Source organism: Notechis scutatus, chromosome 1 (genome assembly GCF_049901735.1).
Source record: "Notechis scutatus isolate UNSWTSFEM ecotype Mainland chromosome 1, rNotScu1.2, whole genome shotgun sequence".
In the NCBI taxonomy this organism is placed as follows: Eukaryota; Metazoa; Chordata; class Lepidosauria; order Squamata; family Elapidae; genus Notechis; species Notechis scutatus.
In genome coordinates this window covers 143165278-143187195 of record NC_142009.1, presented here as the reverse complement: position 1 = coordinate 143187195, position 21918 = coordinate 143165278, and the positions used below count along the sequence as shown (strand labels likewise).

Below are 21918 nucleotides of genomic sequence, written 5' to 3'. Positions count from 1 at the left end.
TATCCTGCGATCTCAAATAAAGAACGATCGATCGGTAGGAAAACAGGATGGGGGATTTTCCTGCATTTTTGGGGGGGATTTTCCCAGGGTCTCTGCAGTAAAAGCAGAAGCAGCAGAGTCTGCAGGAAAATTCCTCTTGGAGCAGGATGCCTTGCAGGGTCCCAAAGATTCACTTCTGGCGGAGTTTGGGGGAGAGAAAGATTTCTGCTGCTTTCCTTGCATGCAGTCAAAAGCAAAAGAAAGAGGTGGAAAGAAACAGCCCTGTGGCCAGGCAAGGTGCTTGGGGCACATGGGGCAAGTTCCCCCCTCCGCCCTTTCCCCCCTTCCCTCACTACCTCTTGTTGTTCACAATGCAAGCGACGCAAGCCTTATGTTCCCATGGGCCATGTGGGTGGCACAGCCTTGTGTTCCTGCACAGCCTGGATTAATTGCTTTGGGGGTGACATTTTCCTGCGGACCACCAAATTTTTTTTGCGGATGTTGGTGACCACTGTTGTAGGACATTCTACAGCTTGACATGATCAACATATGTGAAGCCTTATCTGTAGTTAATAAAGCAGATGTAGATGTTCTTTTGATATTTCCACCTGATATAAGAAAGTAACATACAGTAAAAACAATACACTACTTGGAAAATTGTCTCTCATTCTGTTTATGGAAGATATATTTGTAAATATAAGGAATTGAATATATTATATTCAATATTATATTTATATATTTATTTGTAAATATAAGGAATTGAAGATATATTTGTAAATATAAGGAATCTTGCATAAGGAATGGATAGTAAACAGACTTCCATCTGACCACCTTGTCTCTCTAGAAGCATTCTACTTGTAATGGAAACTGCACATGAACTGAATGTTCTTTTTTGGCTGCAGCTTCCTTCCCAAATCACAAGGCCAGATTGCAAGTTCGCCCCCACTGTTGCTGTCACTTCAAAAGAACTAAACTGCAATGCTGTCAGCTAAAGATAAGATGAGGTCCATTCCAATCAGCACCTGCCAGTAACAGAGAAATCTGTTTTTATCTTTGTCCATCACCGTAACCTATCTCAGTGCCAGTTTCAGAGTTTCCAATATGGTTCCATCTAAACCAATAGATCAACCTTTGGCCCTGTGGAATCATGTATGACAGCATTCCAGTGCAATAAAAACAACTATCAGCTCTCTTCTTCTCACATTGTGAAATAATTATTGTAAAAATCTTTATCAAGAAGTCCACTAAGAAAACAGCCACAAGCAGGTATGAGCTTAAAAAACTTTGCCGTAAGTGTAATAAAATCATCATGGGGATGTATTTCATAGGCCAAAAATATTTGTAAAATGCACAACACATATGCTGTGCTGCCATAGTTATTTGTGAGCTTGTAAGAATGGAATTCTGTAGCATTCTGCTTAAATAATCAGTCCAACAAAACTTGATTTAAAAAGTTTAAAAGAGAAAAATTTGAGCAGATAACACAGAGACAAAAATATATAACCATTTTTATATGTATCTAGGGTTAATTCAAACATAAAGACCAGCACACTCTAGATATACCAATATCATTTCGGTTATACTAGACATGTGCCATAAATACTCATGTTTGAGATCAGCAGCTGTGTAATTTTTGTATTTGGTACAAAGGTTTTCCCATCTCATCACTTGAACAAACCAACACATGCGATTAAGATCAAGTCAGCCATTCATTGTACTATGACAAAATAAATAGGTACATCAACTTCTGAAGGATCACATGTTATTTATTTGTCAGGAAAATCTGGCAATGAAAAGCTCGGTATCTTTCAGTTTATCTGCAATGTCTGGATGAGACTTCTAAACAGTTTGGAAAGTAGAAGATAGAAAAAGATGTGTTCATTTTACTAAGTGGTAAAGTAATGCATAGATAGGAAAGGAAATAAGAAAATATAGGAAACAATGAATGAGAGAGGTGAACCAACAAACATTTATCACTTAGCTGCAAATAGCTAGGAACTGCTTCTTCAACTAGATCTTGGTGATGAACCCTTCTGATATTAAAGATTAAGAAACTTTTCATTTTCCACCTTTGAAACTTTGTAAAGAGGTGTTTTTTTTCACAGCAAACAAATAGTGAGAAACCGAATATAAGGAAAAGTAATTTTTTGTTAGGTGTAGAAAATAAACTTTGCAAAACTTTTCTGAAATGTCTACCAAGACTAAGTTTCTCTTGCTGTGTGTTCTTTATTCCATTTATATTTATCTATCTGCCCAGCAGTTCAGCTTTGGAGATAGCACACAATAGATCACATACTGTAGTAAAAAAAAGGGGGGGGGGGTTGTACCATTTCAGATTACAAATTGGGGGTGCGTGTTTCGCAGTATAAGGGGAAAAAATCCTCTACCCCAACATTTAAGAGATAAAATTTAAACTCTTGTACTTAACAAATACTGTGTATAACATCTTCCTTCACCCTCTCCCAGAGTGAAGTAAGGTTTCTCAAAAACTGTTTTATCTTACTGTTTATTTGCATAGCTTAGAGCCTAGCCTGTTTTTGTGACCTGTTTTGTTGTATTTTCAACTTTATTTCTAGATGCTTTAAAGAAATTGTTTAAGAAGAGCATGACATGAAATCTTGACAGGTGGGGGGGGGGGAATCAAAGAAACAACATTTTCTAAAAGAATATCCCCAGAGAATCAGGTCAAAGCTCTCCCCTTGTGTTTTAACATGTGAAAAACTTGAAAGCAGCTTTGTTTTAGAAAATTTAGAGGTTGTACACAATATTGATAATTATTTTCTTCTGATGTAACTTTTGCATTGATTTTAATCCAAGATCTGTTATGCATCAAAGAGAGGTTTGTACAAATTCCTTTAAAAGAAAGGTTTGGACTTTTCTGTTTCTTTTTGAGCCTCAAAAACTGCCTGGAGGAACAGCATCCCAAAAGAAAGCCAACAACTGTTGAGTATAAAACAGCAGGACACAGAATGGCAGGAGAAAATTAAAGAACTTTCTTCTCAGGTACATTTAGTTTAGGAACTTGGTAAATAGGAATTAGCAGAACAAAGTATTTTGCTAGCAGATTACTTTATTTACGTGTAATCTTTGTAAACTGTCAAAATAATTAAGACTCTGGGAGGCAAAGAAAAACAAAGCAGGAATTAAGGAACAATATCCATTTTTTTAAACACACACATACACACACACAGAGAGAGAGAGAGAGACAAAACAAAAGAATAATCAATAATGTTTACATCATGCATAAATAGATGAACCCCAATTTGATATAGAGGTTAAAGGCAGTGGACTAGAAACTGGGAGAAAGTATGAGCTCTAGTCCCAATTGAGGCCCAAAGCCAGCTGGGTAACCTTGAGACAGTCAGTTACTTTCTCTCAGTCCTGGGAAGGGGCAAAGGCAAACTGCTTCCAAAAATCTTGCCAAGAAAACTGCCAGGACACAGGCAATCACCAAGAGTCAAGGCTGACTTGAAAGAATCATAAATAAAAAAACACAGAACACAAAGCAATGGCATCACAAATAACCCTAGTGTATAGGTTAGGAAACCCTTTCCACTACAGATGTAGTTATTTGCATAATCAATGTTGAAGAGGCCTGCTGGCTCCTCTCATAAGTAGTGTGGTTATTACACTTTAAACTTAAACACACACACACCCCCATTCAAACACAATGAAGAGGCTATTTCTAACTGGTGCTACCTAGAAAATGTAGCTCTCACTTCTCTTAGTTTATACCCTCTAGTTTTTCTTGATAGAAATAATAATCTGAGCCCCACAGTTCAATGCCATAGATTAGTTAATTCTAAATAAATCACACAAGCTAGCCACATTGCTTGCAGAAAGAGCCACTGGGCAGATAAGAATTTTTAATTATAAGCCTAAATAAATGTGATGTGTGAACTAACCTATCAAGGAGCAGTATTTTAAGAAGTGTAAAGACTTGCCACACAAGCTTGATCCCAATTTTTCCTAATTGTATACAGCCAGATAAAGCCAGGAACCAGGCTGTTAAGCCCACTGTTCATAGAGGAAAGATAACTAACAACTTATATACTATTGCCAAGAAAACTAGATATATGTACACTAGCCCTTCAAGGCAGACTTGACTAGGAAATCAAGGTCATACATTTTTTTTACTGGTTATGGTAACAGAATCTTGCAAGTATGAGCATATTTCCCCTCTCCCTCCCTTTATCTTTATGACAACTAGGGAGAGTTTTGTTTTGTCTAAATGTTTCTCGGGTTACAGCTCTGCCCTGGACTCAGATTTTGTTTATCTGACTTTTGTGTTGGTAGAGGCTTTTTTTCCCCCTGTCTGCAAGATTAATTCTTCTTCCCATTACAATATATCCATTAAGTTGCCAAGACTTGAGACTGGTCTGAAGAAAATTTTATAGGGAAATAAATGTATAAAATTCAAGGGTACCAATGGAAACCATGGTGGCAATATACTGCACCTGTGTTAGAAAAATATACTTCTCAATACTGCTAGGGGCAATAATTATGTCCATGCTGCAATGAAATTAGTTAAGATCTTAATTTTGCTGCTAATGGTACACATCTCTGTGTACAAGGACACATTTACCCTGGTAATAATTCAACCCAATTGTTCAAAGGCCATTCTCTATATCTTGATGAACTACAAATGCACTTCCTTGTGACTGGAACTTGTTTTTGTTTTTTGAGGTCCATCTAAGAGTTTGCAGAGTTAAATTCTGGTTAAAGCAAATATTGTGTGCTGAGTCTTTGGCCTTTCTTATACTTTGGAATAGTGAAAACTCTTTCTTCAAAAGCAAATAGATTTGGACTTTATTCATTGTGTCCTACCCTTTCTACTTAATACACTTTTATGAATCCAGTTAATGCAAATGGAGAGTCCTTAGCCAACATATCCAAAAATACTGTATATATAAAATAATCTAACTTTGTTACTTTGAGCTTGCCAACATGCAATAGTGACTATAGGCAAACATAACAATATTCCATGTCAGGATTGCCTCTCCCCGATAGGTGCGCATATAATCAGACTTCTTCATATAACACAGCTGCATATTGAACTCATTGAATCACTTAGTAAAGTCTTCCCATCTACCACAGATCAACTGTTGTAAGATCATCATAGTCAGATCCAGTCTCAAATAGTGAAATCCAACTGAGTTCAATCCGTTGTTTGTTTACACCTAATGGACAGAATCTTGCTAAACAAAAACTATAACTCTCTACCCTAATAAATATATCCTGAAAGATTCTAAAATGTCTACTCCTTTCCCCGTCTTCCTCCAGCTTGGGACTGCACACTATGTTAATTTAGACTTTTCTTTAAAAAAAAAACTTTTTATTATTGAGTTATAAAATATTGTAAGATAGAAAATACAAAAGTAAATAGAAAAGTAGTGGGGAGGAAGAGGGGGAAGAGAAGTGAGGAAGGATAAGAAAAGAAAGAAAATAAAAGAAAAAGAAGCATTGACTTCTGAGTCTATTGCAGTAAAATAAGGCATCAATCACAACTTTTTGCTTTTTCATAATAATATGAACAAGCCATTTACATAAAAATCTATCAATCTACTCAGTAAAACAATGTATACTTCTTTCTGAAGAAATGTACTGCCTCCTCTTGGGAAAGTTCTCTGCTGCCAAGATTCCCCACCACTGCTTCACCACGTGCATATTTCACCCCAATGCTGAGGCAATGGTTACAAAAAAAGGGATAGATTTGTTCTACAATTTGGCTCTAGAAATAGCTATATCTGGGTTTAGTTTTATATTCCACTCACTTTGATATCTGTTGACTGCTCTGCTCCACTATCTTCCATTTATCTATGGATAAGGCTTGCTACAGAGGTGGAATTCTACCGGTTCTGGCGGTTTGGGCGAACTGGTAGCTCTGAGGATCAGCTGTTGGGCCCACCTGCCGGGCCGGGCTCTACGCTGTGCTTTATATACTGTTTTCCAAGCTCAGCTGATTCACGTGGCACAGCGGATTGCTGTGTGTCAGCTGTTTAACACACAGGGATTGCTGGAGAAGGTCGTAAGCAAATGCTCTGCACGCTCACCGAACCAGTTGTTACACTGGTTGAATTGTACCCCTGGTTTGCTACCCATATTTTCAGTCTCTTTTGGCTTTAATTCATATATTGTGGGGCCAATATGATGTGAATTTATATAATTCACATCATATTGGCCCTTGCTGCATGCTACAGACTGTTAACTTCTTTGTTTTTGCCTTGCTTCAACTATTGTACAAGTTCACTGAAGTTGATTCTTTTGGTCTATGGCCATTCAGCAAGTAAATGCATAAACACTGCTAATGAGGAACATCATTATTACATTCTGCTGGTAGGCTTCAAAATGACAATGTGAAAGACAAGATACTGGACTATAGAAGACTGGTCTGATGAAGTTGGACTTCAAAGAATAAAGAATAATTTGCAATTGATCATTTTCATGATCCATGCACATCAGCACCATGTCTTTTTGACAGAATAAACAACCAATTAAAAAGAGTCTTAAATATAAATGTAATTAATTTAAATTTATGTAAATGTTATCTTTTCTGTATGTTTACATCATGAGCAAAAAAATGTAAAATGTTTTTGCAATGATGGCTAATCACAATTTTTCTTTCTCAATAACTAAGAGTAAAAGAAAGAAAGGTATGAAAAGGTTTGAAAACTGGTCTACCCCGCCTCCCCAAAAAGCAAAACATCACAATAATTAACTGATGGGATTACAAAATAGACAAAGTAATAGAAAATGAAGAAGCTAAGGGGCTCTGAGATTTTAGAATTCAAACAGAAAAGTACCTCCCACACCCCACCTGACACTCAATAATTGATGATAAGAAAGACAAAAAGGTCTAGATATTGTCATACCTGGAAACAACAGAGGAGAAGGGAAAGAATTGGAGAAAATCACAAAATAAAAGACCTGCAAATGCAATCCCAAAAGATCTGGAGCAGAGGTGGTATTCAGCAGGTTCTGACCAATTCTGGAGAACTGGTAGCAGAATTTTTTAGTAGTTTGGAGAACAGGCAAATCCCACATCTGACTGGAGAGTTTACAGTATCCTTACCCTGCCACGCCCACCAAGCCACGCCCACAGAACCGGTAGAAAATTTTTTGAATCCCACCACTGATCTGGAGTACCACTTGAACACCATTGGCATTGACAAAATCCCTTTAAGTCAATTGCAAAATGCAGCTTTAGTTGGAATAGTTTATATCCTGCAACAATACCTTTAACACCATCAAAAGGGCATTGGTATTTACTTGATACGCCCATTCTCTGTGAGCTGTGAAGAGCATCCAGAAGTGGGGAGATGCTTCAGTCTCTTCTGGAAAGGCTGGGCTTAAAACTCCGGGACGCTCCTCCTCCTCCACGAGACACCTCCCCAGCATCCCCCAGTTTTACGAAGACTGAGTGCCAAAGTCTGGAACTCACCTAATCTAGATCCCTGACTGGAACGGAACCCCACCAGACGGAAAGAAATGGGTGGGGCTGGATGCTCTTCACAGCTCACAGAGAACAGGCGTATCAGGTAAATATCAATGCCCTTTCTCCAATGAGCTGTTCAGAGCATCCAGAAGTGGGACATACCAAAGCTTGGCCTGTCCTTAGGGAGGGACTCCGTCTGGATCAAAACCACTCTTAAACTCTGTGGACCCTCTGCAGGACTCTTCTGCCAAATGAAGCATCCGCTGAGGCATAGACATCAATTTTATAATTTCTGACAAAGGGCGATGGTGAAGCCCAAGTTGCCGCTCTGCAAATTTCGTCTATGGAAGCCCATCAGCCCATGCTGCTGATGCTGCCGCACTCCTTGTTGAGTGGGCTGTAATGCCCTTAGGAACTGAGATGGACTGGCATCTCAGTAACTTTTAGCTATGGTGGCTCTCAACCATCTACCAATTGTCGTCGACGACACCTTGTGTTCTAAAATGGATGGGTTGAAGGATAGGAATAGAGCCTCAGATTTTCGAAATGCCGCCGTGCGGTCGAGATAGATGCTTAACGCCCTTCGAACGTCAAGTCGATGCCATTGATGCTCCAGTCTATGAGATGGTTTCGGACAAAAATTTGGAAGCACCAACTCCTACACTCTGTGGAAGACTGAATTTACTTTAGGGGTGAATGATGGATCCAATCTGAGAACCACTCTGTCCGCATGAAACACGCACAGGTCCTTTCTCATCGACAATGTTGCCAATTCAGAAATCCTCCTTGCTGATGTGGTCGCAATTAAGAAGACCTCCTTATATGTCAGGAATTTGAGACTAGCAGTTCTTAAAGGCTCGAACGGGCCAATTGTAAGTGCGGTTAACACCTTGTTGAGCTCCCAAGTGGGATAGAGGTGAATTACAGGAGGTCGTAAGTTTGCAGCACCCTTAAGAAAGCTGTGGACATGTGGATGGTATGCTATGGAACGAAGGTCACCCCAGGATATCACCGAAGCTAAGGCAGCCACCTGTCTGTGTAAAGTATTTGGAGATAGGCCCTTGGTCAACCCCTCCTGTAAAAAGTCCAATAATTGTCCTATTGATGGGGCCGTTGGGTCGATCTTAGACCCCCCGCACCAGCGACAGAAAGCGGACCACGTGGCCTCGTATATACGATTTGTTGAGGACCATCTGGATGCTTGTATGGTGGCAATGGCATCCTCTGAAATCTGTTGGGTCCTTAAATGGCTCCGCTCAACCTCCATACAGCTAGGCTGAGTCATTGTGGGTCCGGGTGAAGTACTGGCCCTTGCGAGAGGGAAACCCTCGATGGTGGAATTTTCCAAGGTTGTTCTCTTGACAGGTCCTGTAAGTCCACAAACCACGTTCACCTAGGCCAGTAAGGGGCGACCAATATCAATTCCGCTCGTTCCTCCAATAACTTCTGGATCAACCTGGGTATTACAGGGAGTGGAGGAAATGCATATAGAAGTCCGGGAGGCCACTGATATTGCAGGGCGTTGACGGCCTCCGCCCCGAGTCGGGTACCTTGAAATATACCAGGGCAATTGGGCGTTGAGGGGAGAGGCAAATAGATCGATCACCGGTTGCCCAAACCTCCGCACTGCTTCCTGGAAGAAAGACAGGTGTAGGCGCCACTCTGTCTGATCTATCGTGGCCCTGCTGAGCCAGTCCACTTGTGTGTTTAAGGCCCCTGCTATGTGCTCTGCCTTGAGCGAAAACAGATTGGCCTCGGCCCACTTGAACAACCTGGTCGTCTCCAGCATCAGAAGTTTAGAGTGGGTATCCCCCTGTTTACGTGGGCCTTGGTTGTGATATTGTCTGTCAAGACCAGAACATGGTGTGATTGGAAAAGGGGTAGAAAACTGCGTAACGCCTGATGAACTGCTCGCAGCTCCAACAGGTTGATGCTTTGTGATTGTTCGGAAATAGTCTTAACTTCCCTGTGCAGTGTGGGATTGGAAGTGAGCCCCCCATCCTACCAGGGTGGCATCGGTTGTGATCGTTGCCCTGTAAGGTTCCTTGAAAGGACACCCCTTGTTTATCGTGTTTTCCGACCACCAGCGGAGCGATCGGAGAACATTGTGCGGTACCTTTATCCGGACGTTGGAAGTGGCTCTTCCGGATCGCTGGAAAGGTAGCAGGAACCATTGCAGATCTCTAGAATGGAATCGAGCTCAAGGCACAATGGAAATACAAGAAATCAGTTTCCCTAACAGTTGAGCCAGAACTGCCAGAGAAACCCTCTTTAATGCTCTGATCTCTCTGGCCAAAGACTGGATACTATTCAACCTGTCCTAAGAGAGAAAAACCTTGCCCTCCATGGTATCTATCACTGCCCCTAAATGAACTAACCTAGTTGAAGAGATCAAATGGCTTTTATCCCAATTTATGGAAAAGCCGTGACCTTGAAGGGTCTCCAGAGTAATCTTGGTATCCAAATTTGCTTGATGTCTGGAAGATGACAAATTAAAATATCACCCAGATAAAATTGTAAACGAATAGATTTGATCCTGAGGGAGTCAGCCAAAGCTGCTAGGACCTTGGTAAAAGTCCTAGGGGCCGAAGCCAGACCGAATGGTAGGGCAATATATTTGTAGTGCCGATCACAGTAGCAAAATATAAGATATTTGTAGTGAGCAGGTCTAATTGGTATATGAGATAAGCCTCTGTCAGATCTATAGAGGTCAGGACATCGTTCTCTCTGATGCTGAGCAGAATGGACTGCAGAGTAGTCATCTTGAATTTTCGATAAACCAATGATCTGTTCAGACGTTTGAGGTCCAGAATTGCCCTCCAGCCCCCGAACCCTTTGGGACCACAAGCAATAGAGAGTAACAGCCTTGACCCCGTTGTTCAGATGGGACCTCTCTAATGGCCCGAATATGCAGAAGATGATTGATAGCCTCCTGCATCAACGCTCTCTTAATGGGGTCCGTGGACCTAGGGCTCCTAATGAAAAAGTTCGGAGGGGAGGATTGAAACTCTAGCGCCAAACCAAACCTAACAGTGTCCCTGACCCACGCATCAGCGGTGGAACTATCCCATTGATTAGCAAACAATTTTAGCCGCCCTCCAATGGGAGCTGCTGTCAAGGACTCACTTGGGGTGACGAAAAAAATCGGCCTCCGGTACCTCTGGGGTTTCTTCTGTTTTGGCCTCCCCGCTGACCCCTATCGGAAGATTCCGACCTATCCTGTCTAAAACTGGGTCTGTAGCCTGATGTTCTCTGCAATCTGGGAACGTATGGGCCTTGATAGTAGGGCCAAAAGGAACCCCTTCGAATCAACTGGGGCATTCTGTTTTCAGACCTCCGAAAAAGAGGGAGAAGCACTTTTTTCTTGTTTCTATTCTCAATAAGCAGGGGCTCCAAGACACTGCCAAATAATTTATCCCCCGATATTGGGGCTGATGCCAGCTTGCATTTATGCTTGGTATCCGCCTGCCAATGTCTGAGCCATAGCAGTCTCCGTGCTGATACGTGAGATGCTATGGCCCTAGACGAGAATTTGACTGCATTAAATGTGGCGTCGGCGGAGAATTCTGCCACTGCAATAATCTTAGCAATGTCCTGGTGGGCTCTAACATTTGACGCTGGCAATATATCCCTCAAGTGGAAAATCCATCGTAGGGAGGACTGTGTAAAAAAGGATACAGCTGTAGCTGCCTTAATGGCCCAGGCGTCAGAAACATGCGCCCTACGGAGTGTCAACTCTGCTCTCTTTTCCTCCGGTCTCAGGGCTTCCTCGGCCTCTTTGGGAAAGGTTGAAGAGGCCAGTGTCACAATGGGCTCATCAACCTCCGGCGTTTGGAGAAAATTTGTAAACTCTGGTGCCAAATTATAATATCGTTTATCGTACCCTGTTGGGGCTGGGCAGGATGCTGCTGATGCCCATTGATTTTGTACTAATTCAGCAAACATACGAGGGACAGGAATAGTTTCTGCCTTATTAGCCGGTTGTGAGAATATTAGGTCCTCGGATTCGTCCTGAGACCCTGTTGACAATGGATGAGGGCTTGATGTGCCTAGTTTAGCGGTGTTCTTTGCTTTGAACAGTAAAGATTTAAAGAGGTGCAGACGAAAAAGACCAGAAAAGGTAGGTTGGTCCGGAATGAGGCCTTCATCATCCGACATTCCTTGTTCTAGTGGGTCAGCCTCTGACAACCCCAAGTCCATCTGATGGATCGACCCCACCTCCATGGGAACATCCTGGTCATCTAATTCCACCTCCTCCCGAAGACCCTGGACTGGTAAGTCAGGAATATTGGGGAATACCTGAGTTTGATGATGTCCCATATGTGCAAAGGATCAAGCAGACAGGGATCCCGCTTCCGAAGTAGCCGAAAAATGTCTGGTCTGGATGGATTGCTGAACTCCAGCCGCAATGTCCTTTTGTATGGCCATCTCCATCCATTGCCTCATTTCGATGGGAATAGTCTCAGGTAATCCCTCCTCCTGTCTTAAACCGGCGGCCGTAGGGGTGAAGGTTGCCTCTGGGATTCGCCGGGCAGTGCTCATTGGAGGAGGTATGCCTATGGGAGGCTGTCCAGAAATAGCCTGTCTGGGCTGGGTAGATAAGTCCAAGGGCCCCAACAATGTACTTGGGCCCTGATCCGATTGTTGTGTCATAGCCATCTTGTCCGCCTCCCTGGCCCGTTTCTGCAACTGCCTTTCCAAGGCTTGGTGCCGTCTATGGGCATCCATATCCGCCGTCTTAGAGGCCTTTTTGGGGCCCACTGACTTATCTCGGGACTTATTTGTCTTGGAGCGGAAGACGTTGTCACCTTTCATTGTGGAGGACTGATTCTTGTGCCTCTGACTTTATCTTTTTTTAAAAAAAATATTATTATTACTATTATTATTACTATCATTATTGCTGTTATTATTGTTGTTATTGTTATTATTTGTACTTAGGGGTGATGCCTACCCCTGTGGTTGAAAGTAGAACCCTTCTCCAGGAGTGTAAGTCTATACATACACACATACATACATACACACACACACACACACACACACACACACACACACACACACACGTGCCTATATCTACATGTAAAACTGTGTATATGGGAAACAGTATCTAAGGGTCCCCAACAAGGCAAACCCCCAAGCACTCCAAGCAAGAAATATTCTGGATCCCTGGTCCCCAACAAGGGAAACCAGCTATACAGGACCTGGATGGATCCTTTCTGGTCAAAAATGTCCCGCTGTTTGAAATGGCACTTGCGGCTTCACTCCAATGTAATGATCCAAAAGCAATTGCAAAAAGAAAAAAATTCCTGTTTAAGGACTAGCCTGCTTATCCAACGCCAGCAAGATAAAAGAGAAATAATGTCAGGGAAGTGGAGTGGGAAGGTACTTGCCCCGGTCCCCAAGAAGGGAAACCAGTGGGGAATGGCGCCTGTGATATTTAGGCACGAACTTGAAGCCAGCCGTTGAAAATGGCGGGAAGGCAGAATCTCCTATGTTAATTGCCTGAGCAGTTTAACGAGCCGCTGCTGCTGACTCTCTAAATTGTCAGATAAATGATCCTGTCAGTCGAAACGGCAAGGAGAAGTGAACCGCAGCTGTGAGCATTCCGCCAAGGTCGCAGAGATAAGATGATCGGGGGATTAGATAAGCTAATTGCCTGAAGCGGCTGTCTCAGGCTGCCTGCGGAGTGGCAGGCTCCGCCAGCCACAAAGAACTGCTCTCAAACTGGTCGGGGGGATGACCTAATAGAGCCACAAGCCTTGAAATCGCCAAATTAATTGGGGGGAAATTTACAAGCCGAATTAACCCAAGAGCAAACCTGAATTTTGACTAGCTGAATCAGAAAACCGTTCCAGTCAGGGAGTGCGCAACCTCTTACCACGAAGGCTGAGCTAAAACTGGGGGACACTGGGGAGGTGTCCCGTGGAGGAGGAGGAGCGTCCCAGAGTTTTAAGCCCAGCCTTTCCAGAAGAGACTGAAGCACCTCCCCACTTCTGGATGCTCTGAACAGCTCATGGGAGAACACAACATTTGCCTACTCAGTTCTTTGGGAAGTACTTGATAGGTATCTAAAAATGCTAAATCTAGTCTGAACTCCTGGCTGATTATTTATTTATTGCATTTATATTGCCGCCTATTTGCCCATGGTGACTCAAGGCGGCTTACAGAATGTAAAACCATATGACTAACTTTAGTAATAATCACAGCCAATATACTTTACACCACTGAGAAAGGAAAAAAAAACAATTAAATGTGATCTTTGGATTTAAAAAACTCCTGAAGTTTCAGCAAAGCAATAATTTGAAAGGACTTAAAAAAGAATATTTCTAATGAAACAAATATGGATAAATAGAAATACAAACTCATTTCCCAGAACGAATCCTAATGTTGATCATGTCAAATTTATTATTCAATTTGGTTAATTTGAAATCAGGATTTGATTGGCAAAGGTATTAAAAATCAATAGTAGTACTTGGACCTATCATCATTTTTGCTATGCTTTTAAGTGACTGTCATTCTAATTTTGTCAAGGATATGAACGTTGAAAGGAAAATAAATGATCAATGGAGGAAGTCTGAGCTACTTAAAACACTTGACTTGCTAAAAGGAGAGTCTTGCTTTTCAAGACAAAACTGCAATTACTGTCATCCCTGAAGTTCAAAGAGAACTGATACTATATGTTTATGATTTTTGCTGATCATCAGCAGCTTGTATAAAGCAAAGCTTAGAAGTTACTCAGGGGTGGGATTCAAATTTTTAGGAACCAGTTCTGTGGGCATGGCTTAGTTGGTGGGTGTGGCTTGGTGGTCATGTGTCTGGCTGGGCGTGGCCAACTCAACATCACTCACATCGAGGCACGCATCTCCTCACCTGGCCTCTCATGACTGTGGGGATGCTGCAAAGAGCCGTAAGTGTGAAAAATGGTCATAAGTCATGTAACTTTGAATGGTCACTCCACACAAGCAAAGTACCAGCAAAGGAGGGGGAAAAAACTCCAGAGAAGTTCCTGAGTCAGGAAGTCTAGTCCTGCCAAGAATGTAATAAGGGTTAATGGAGAGGCAGTTTCTGTAAGCAACACCAGAATGTTTCCTTCCTGCCTTCCTTACAGGATTAGGCCAGTAATTTCTTCTAACAACCGGTTCTCCGAACTGCTTAGAATGTTAACAACTGGTTCTAGCGAATAGTTGCAAACCTATAGAATCCCAGCCCTGAAGTTACTCTACCCACCACTGAGAAATGTGCCAAGAGGAATAGGATCCAGATATCTTTTCTGTAGGTGATGTAGATAGTGTAATGAGAGTTAAAGACTCAGCACCCCAGAATACAAGTTAGAGTAATCTAATGGTTTGATTTAGCAGTACCAAATGAAATCCAGTATCTGCTCTATGATATTCTTCAGTGTAACTAATAATCTACCATGAGCATATGGTAGAAATTCCTATTTTTCCAACTTGGCTACTCCTTTCTTACCCAGCATCCAAATTCAGCCCTCCTTTCCCAGAATTAACCATAATGATGACTGACAATCATATTAAATTTAGTACTCACCTTTGATAGTTTGAAACTGGGATTTGATTTCATACTCTGCTCAAAGTTAACCACGTTTAGCATCACCCAAAAGGAAATTATTGATGTTGTTACATAATGTTCAGTAGATTGAGATGAAGAAAAGGGCTGCTTCCAATGGAACCTGGTAAATGTCACATTACCACTCACTAAAGATAAGTGTGAGGAATATATACCTCTGGACTTTATATGACCCTTAGGAGCCCATTTGCAACTCCCTCATCCCACCCTCACTGCCGAATCCTAACATTCTTCTTGCCAAAGTACTCCAGTCCTGGCTTTTGAATTTTGATACTCTAATTGTAATCCATGTAAATGACTAAGGCATCAATTGTATTCTTAAAAAACACTGAGACATCCCCTAAATTGATTGCTATTTCCCAAGGGGGAAGGGAAGAATCTAAGGGGCAAAATGTCCACTAAGCCTCTGCAAAATTTCCCTAAGCATTTGGGCCAAGATTTTAGTTCCAACCACTCAGATGATACAATGAATACCAAAGACCCCCATGCCTGAAAACCATTCTTTAAAACAGCCCTCCCAATAAAGAATTAATGGTGCAATCTTAACTATGCCCTTACTTAGATCCTGCTTACATCTAGCCAGGTAACCCTTGTCCAGAAAACCCCAGGGCCCTAGGTTCTTATTTACATTAGCCTTGTACCAATTCCTTGAATCAGAAATTCCTTCCAGAGTCTATTCTATTTGGCCTTGTCTTTTGTTTATTGGGAAATGCTGAGCTTTACTCTGGGACAAGGGAAGCTCATTCTTTCCAGCCTCACTTCCAGCAACAACTCTAACTTCCGTTTAAAACAGACGGCAGAATGGTTTTCTAAAACAAGGCCCCGTTACCTATTAATATGAATCAGATATATTTTGCACTGGAATTTTGCAAGCTGTGGGCATGCAAATAAAATGGGGGAAGAGATGGTTCTTCCACAAAAGGCTTGCTACGCTCACAAAACATCCGCCTGGTGGAATCTCCAGCTAGACTGGAGGGAAATATTAAGAGGGGACCAAGCTTAAGAGTCCTTGCACTGCAGAAAGTAGCTCAGGCCTGACCTCCCCCAGAATCTCTGAAGCCTTGTCTGACTGTTTCCCAAGCAAATTCAGCCAGTCTGGCAAGATTCCTGTAACACAGGGGACTAACAATAAAGCTTCTGCTTGAGATTATTCATTAGTGGTTCTGGTTGCTTACATCTAACAATAGTTCACCAGAAGCACCATCTTGCGTGCCCCCTGGGATATGTCAACCTCAAGCATGCCTTTCTTGTTGTTCTTGGCAGATGGTTACATCTGTCAACCAAACAGGGGTCTGCAGTCAACATCTTATTTATTTTGCACAAACAATAGGGCCTGTGTGAAATACAAGGGCATTCTTGGAAATAGACATCTATTTTTAAACATTGTAAAAATGGAACAGGGAAGGGTGTGGTTGATGCAAAGGAAGGGGGTTGTGGGCACAATGATACCTACCGACTTCAGGTTGGGCACCCCAGATTTAGGTACTCTCTGCAAATTGCTTAATGATGTGATACAATGCAGCACTTCTTTTCCTTTAAAATTTATTTCTTCGTGCAGGATATGAATCAAGCCCCATCTCATCCTCTCTTCTCTGTAAGGGAACTACACAATCATATAATATTAAATCGATGGAGTGTGTATAGAGTGATGCAAAAAGGAGAGGAAAACGTAAGTGGACTGTCTAAAGTAGTAAAAAGCACTTTCTTCACTTGAGATAAAATAATAAAGAAATGAGCCATATAGCCAACTCTAAGGGAATCCTAATATGAAACATTCCCACTGAACAAGGTGAAAGATGGTGGTGATGGGGCGGACTACGTTTCTCTTTCCATTTCTCTCTTGCATATTGATGTGAAGAGTTAATGAACGCAATATATTGGCTGACTAACATGTACTTTGAATGCAGCTTCTGTAGAGAGAGCTGATATGCATTTCATGTATCATCCCACTATCAGAAAAGATACTGCTTTTCTCTGCATATGTCTGTTGAAAAGAAGATATCACTAATCTACTGATTTTTGCCTCTAGGCCAGTTTAAACTGTGTAGAAATTAGAATTCTAATTTCTACAAACTACTTAATTAAAACGTTTTATAGAGAAACACCCTTGTTTGGAATTTTCAAATCTGACTTGCTTTTAAATGATCTAGACTAGAACAACTAAACCCACTATACCAAATGACAACCACCATCACACAATATCTTTCTATAAATGTACTCAACACTAAACTTTATTTCTCCAGCACAAATGCTTGATTATTTTGCCTCTCTGGTGATGTTTACAGAACGGGTGTCAAACCCACAGTGTCACATTGCAATCACGTGACTTATTACAACATGCCCTCCCTTTGTGGAGCTGGGGTGGGTGTGGCCCGTGTGATGCATTCAGCCCACGGGCTGCCAGTTTGACACCCCTGCTCTATAGCAATGTTGCTTAAACTATTTTTTAAATTTGGGACCCTTTTTCCTTTTAAAAAATTATGAAGGACCCTGAAAGAACTTTTTTTGCATGTGTTATATTTTCAATAATGACTGTATTCAAAATTAAAATGGATGTATTTGTAGAATATTTCTTTTTTGAATAGTGTACAAATAATATTAAACCCAGTAGATCTTAATATAAATATAACATTTTTAATGAAAAGAATGTCTATGTTTTTAAAGATTTCTGGTTACTAATCACAAAATAACCTGTAATTTAATCTATCGCATACTATTTTACAGAAATCTTCTGTTTTCATATAATGACAATATGCATCCTTCAGAACTTGCTGGCTATATTGCACATATGAAAGAAACATACAAAAATATGGAGCTGTTGTTGGAGGACATTCAGTACACCAAATACAGCTGGAATTTCTTTGGGGATCTAAAAGTAGTGGCTCTGCTGCTTGGAATTTAGCTCAGCGATACCAAGGCACAAAGATATTTTTGCTTCCACTTCACCATAAGAAAGTTGTGAAAGTTGTGAACAAGGAAGGTAAAGTTTTCATTATTTGAGATAGATGTTTCTAAGAATAACTGATGCAAAGATTAAGGAAGCATGTTTTGTTGGGTCACAGATCAGATATGTCATCAATGACAAGAGGCTTGAAGATCTGTTACTGCAGGAGTTCTCAATCCCTGGTCCGTACCCTGTTAGGAATCAGACTGTGTAAGTGGTGTGCTAAGCTCCATTTGTGCAAATAGCGGTTGCACATGCAAAACCATCCTTTCTCTCCCTGCCACCGATCCTCAGAGCTGGAAAGGTTGGGGATGGCTATGTTAACAGGGCTAGAGAAAATCACCTGGAAAGCATTCAAGAATGTCATGGAGAATTTTCTTGGAAACTAAAGAGCATCAAACTATATTCAGCTGGTTGACAAACTTCTTACAGTATATAAGACCATGTCATTTAAGATTCATTTTCTGCATTCACCCTTGGATTTCTTTTCTGAAAATCTAGGTGCAGTCAGTGATGAACATGGTAAAATGTTACACTAAGATATTGCCACAATGGAAAAATGGTATCAGAACAATTGGAATCCATCAACGTTGGCTGACTATTGTTGGTACAAAAAAATAATCACAGCAAAATACTTATAGCCCTTTGAACTCATGTAGCATGTTAGAAACATTATGCAATTAAATAGAACATGGAACACAGAAATATAGGACTGGAAGGAACCTTAGAGGTCTCCTAGTTCAACAGCTGCTTGTGGAAGGAGACCTTATATCTCCTTGGTCAAATGGTTGTTCGGTCTAATTTTGATAACCTCCAGTTATGGAGCACTCACAAATCTGGGAAGCAAGTTATTCACTCCGTGAGGCATTAAAATTAATTCTATATTTCTCAAGGTTCCTATGTGATATACCATTCTCAAATTATATTTGTGTTCAGTTTGAAGGGGTCTATCATAATCACTGAAAGTTTTTCAGGAAGCAAAATGTTTGCAAAACTTTGTTGTCCGCTAGCTACTGTGTGTCTGTGTGTCTCCGCACAGCCATGAGGCTTTCCCAGCATAAATGCTGGGTCTGGGCATGACCGCAAAGATACATGGAATGTGGCTTTTATTTTGCTTCAGGTAAAGATACTTCATTCACATTAACATGCTTTCAAACATTCAAACAATCTTCAGATCTAGCACCCATTGCTCACCATGGCAGTAATAAAAAATAAATAAAAAACACAAACATAAAAAATACAAAAGCAAATAGTGTAACACTTTCACTTTAAATGTTTCTTCTCTTCAGAAAAGCAATCAACCTACCAGCATCTGCTGAATTTCTTGAACCAATTTAGAATAGGCCTCTACCCAAAAACTTGCCTTCCCAAAAACACTAAAGACCTGGCTCCCCCCCCCCCCACAAAGATTGGGAAATTGAGGTAGACAAGAAGATTTAATAAGGACTTTAACAAGGCATGTGGAAGCTTAACTTTTGTGCCAGATTTTTAATGTTTGTGATTTTAATATATATAGATGAACAGATGAACACTATACAGAAGCCTGATGATGGCAGATGAGATTCTGCCGAAACGTTGCTACAACTTTAAAAGCACAACTACAATGACGTGGGAAAATACCCGAACAAAGCTCAATGCCATACATATATATATGCATATGTATATGTATTATTTTATTTTATTTTATTATTGCTCCTTTAATTATTAATTGGGAGCCACCCAAAGTTTGATATAAGATGTTATATAAATGTTTTGAATAAAATAAACAAATAAATGTGGGAACAAATAAATAGCCCGATTGCAACACAGGAAGGCAATCAGTGATTTGTGACAACAAAAATTGATGACTGAAGACTGTACCGTTATGGGACCAAAGGTCCTACAATACAGGTACTGCATTTTAAAGCCCATAACATTTTCTTTCCTCTCATCTTCTCTAGATTACATTATTAAAACTTTATTAAAAAGTTATTTAACATAAATCAGTATGAGTAATTTCATTGTTCCTTCTAATCTGCTTTTATCAAGAAGTGTGTATTAACCAGTCTGCCTATAATTCATTGAGCCAAATTCCCTCTGCCTGGTGGAAATTTTCACATAGTTATTGAAAAATTGTCCCTATAAAATATTGTCACCACAACTCTTTATGAACCAATCTATATGTCAAATGTGGGAAATCATAATTCTCCCTCGAGCCGCTCGGAGCATCCAGACTGTGGGATGTGCTTCTGAGTCCTCTTCTTTCAGGCTGAGCTTTAGGCGAGGAAACGCTCCGCCCCTCCCACGTGGCATCGCGCAGCGTCTCCCAGTCTTTTGCTCAGCCTCGAAGAATCAGGCTGCGTTTCAAAGAGCTCCTTGGCTGTTTCATTGAATCCTCCGTCCTAATAAGGTTTGCTTCCTTCCTCCTCCTGCGCAAAGGGTCAGGACTCAAGGGAAATTTCTTCCCTGTCCTCAGGGCGGTGCGGGCTCGCAGCGCCTTCAGCGCGACGCCCCCACCCTTATCAGATCGTGTCGCTGCCTGCGCTGTTGCCTGTGGCACGCGCTCCTCCGCTGGATTCCCCACCCTAAACGCCAACCGGGAGGGCTATCGCCCCTAGGGCTTTAGGAGCGCCGAGCTGACCGGCCAAGCCTTCCTTTTCTTTCCGTCTCGAAGGCGCCCAGGCAGTTCAGCTCGCGGACGCCATTTTGGCTCCACCCGTGGCCGGGCGCTGAAAGTTTCTTTTTATTTAATATTCAGCTGCGGTGAATTAAATCTCCAGGCCTAGGGTTAAAGCCTAGCTGCCCATCGAACTGCCTGGCTAGTCTTGGTTAGTGCTTGTTGGCCTCCCGCAGCCCTTTTCGGGCGAAGTTGCAGCCTCCCCCCTCCGGTTTTTCTTCTGTTGTCTGGAGGCTGGCTGCCAGAGGCCTCCTATTCAACTCTAGGCCTCAGGCGTTATTCGAGCTGATTCGGCACTGAGAGATATACATCCAAGGAAATAACTATAATAGAATTTATATTTGATCCAAATTCAAAAGGAATAATAACAAAAAGAAATATTTTTTTTGGTACAGCAATTTTTCTCTTAAGATATTGTATATATCGGAGTACCTGTATATTCAGCTGATATAAAGAATATAAAAAGCACTACAGAAAGGAACAAAACAGGATTACATAGCTAAATATATATATATATATTTCTGTTATCTCTGTACAAGTAAAATTCCAAAGGGGGAGCGGGCCAGCCTCTTCCTCACCCGGCCTTATCCAGGCCTGATCTGGGCGAGCCAACCGCCCTTATTAATCTCTATTGTTCAATATGGCAGACGACAATTCCTCTAAACGTCCTTCATTGAAGGCCAAGGCAAAGTCCCACTATTTGCGCAGGCAGGACAAGGAACCTAAGGGCTCTAGAAAGGACAAGGAACCTTCCAAGGCCTCTCAACGTGACGCCTTAAGGCGCCACAAGGCGTTAGAAAAAGAGTTCGACAGGCGTTCAAGGGAGTCCCGCTCTGAACCGTCTCTACCTCCTCCTCCACCCCCTACCTCTATTCAACCTCTCCCCCAGGCCTTTCTTCCCTACCTAGGCGCAGTTCGCCCCAGGGTCTCCGACCCCGGTCCCACGATGAGTCTGACACCGAAACCACTTTTACACCCACGGCTGCTGGTCTGCGCCAGGGCAACCTTCTACATCTGAGGTGCCACCTCACATCAGGGCTTGGATGGAATCAGCCATCCGCCAGAGTGTTATAGAGGAACTACAGCACATGTCCAGATCAGGCTTTCTCCTCGAGTCTCCGAGCACGACTCCTTGTCTATCAGATCCCTTCCACAACCGGTCCCCCGGTTGCTCAGGTACTCTCTCAGAGGGACAGCCCTCCTCCGGTTGGGGCCCAGGTTGAGGAGGAAGGGGACTTTAGGGATTTCGAGGAGGAGGATTCCCAGATGGGATCCTCCCGCTACAGTGAACCTCCCTTAGAGACTGACATCATGGAGGGG

General features: G+C 41.8%; 2 protein-coding genes across 7 annotated transcripts in view; both read right to left on the bottom strand.

Moving 5' to 3' along the window:
- KLHL29 (kelch like family member 29) overlaps positions 1-21918 on the bottom strand; it is a 445820-nt gene that overhangs the window by 210927 nt on the left and 212975 nt on the right. The window lies entirely within an intron of this gene.
- On the bottom strand, positions 6836-12121 carry LOC148133027 (lamina-associated polypeptide 2, isoforms alpha/zeta-like). Its single transcript, XM_087954940.1, has 2 exons — positions 10749-12121; positions 6836-6851 (listed from the first exon to the last, which is right to left on the bottom strand). The coding sequence occupies exons 1-2, from the start codon at positions 11732-11734 to the stop codon at positions 6836-6838; spliced, it is 1002 nt and encodes a 333-aa protein (XP_087811066.1). The 5' UTR covers positions 11735-12121.

Excerpts from the sequence above, each read along its gene's own strand:
- LOC148133027 (XM_087954940.1), bottom strand. The coding sequence starts at position 11,734 with ATGGGACATCATCAAACTCAGGTATTCCCCAATATTCCTGACTTACCA.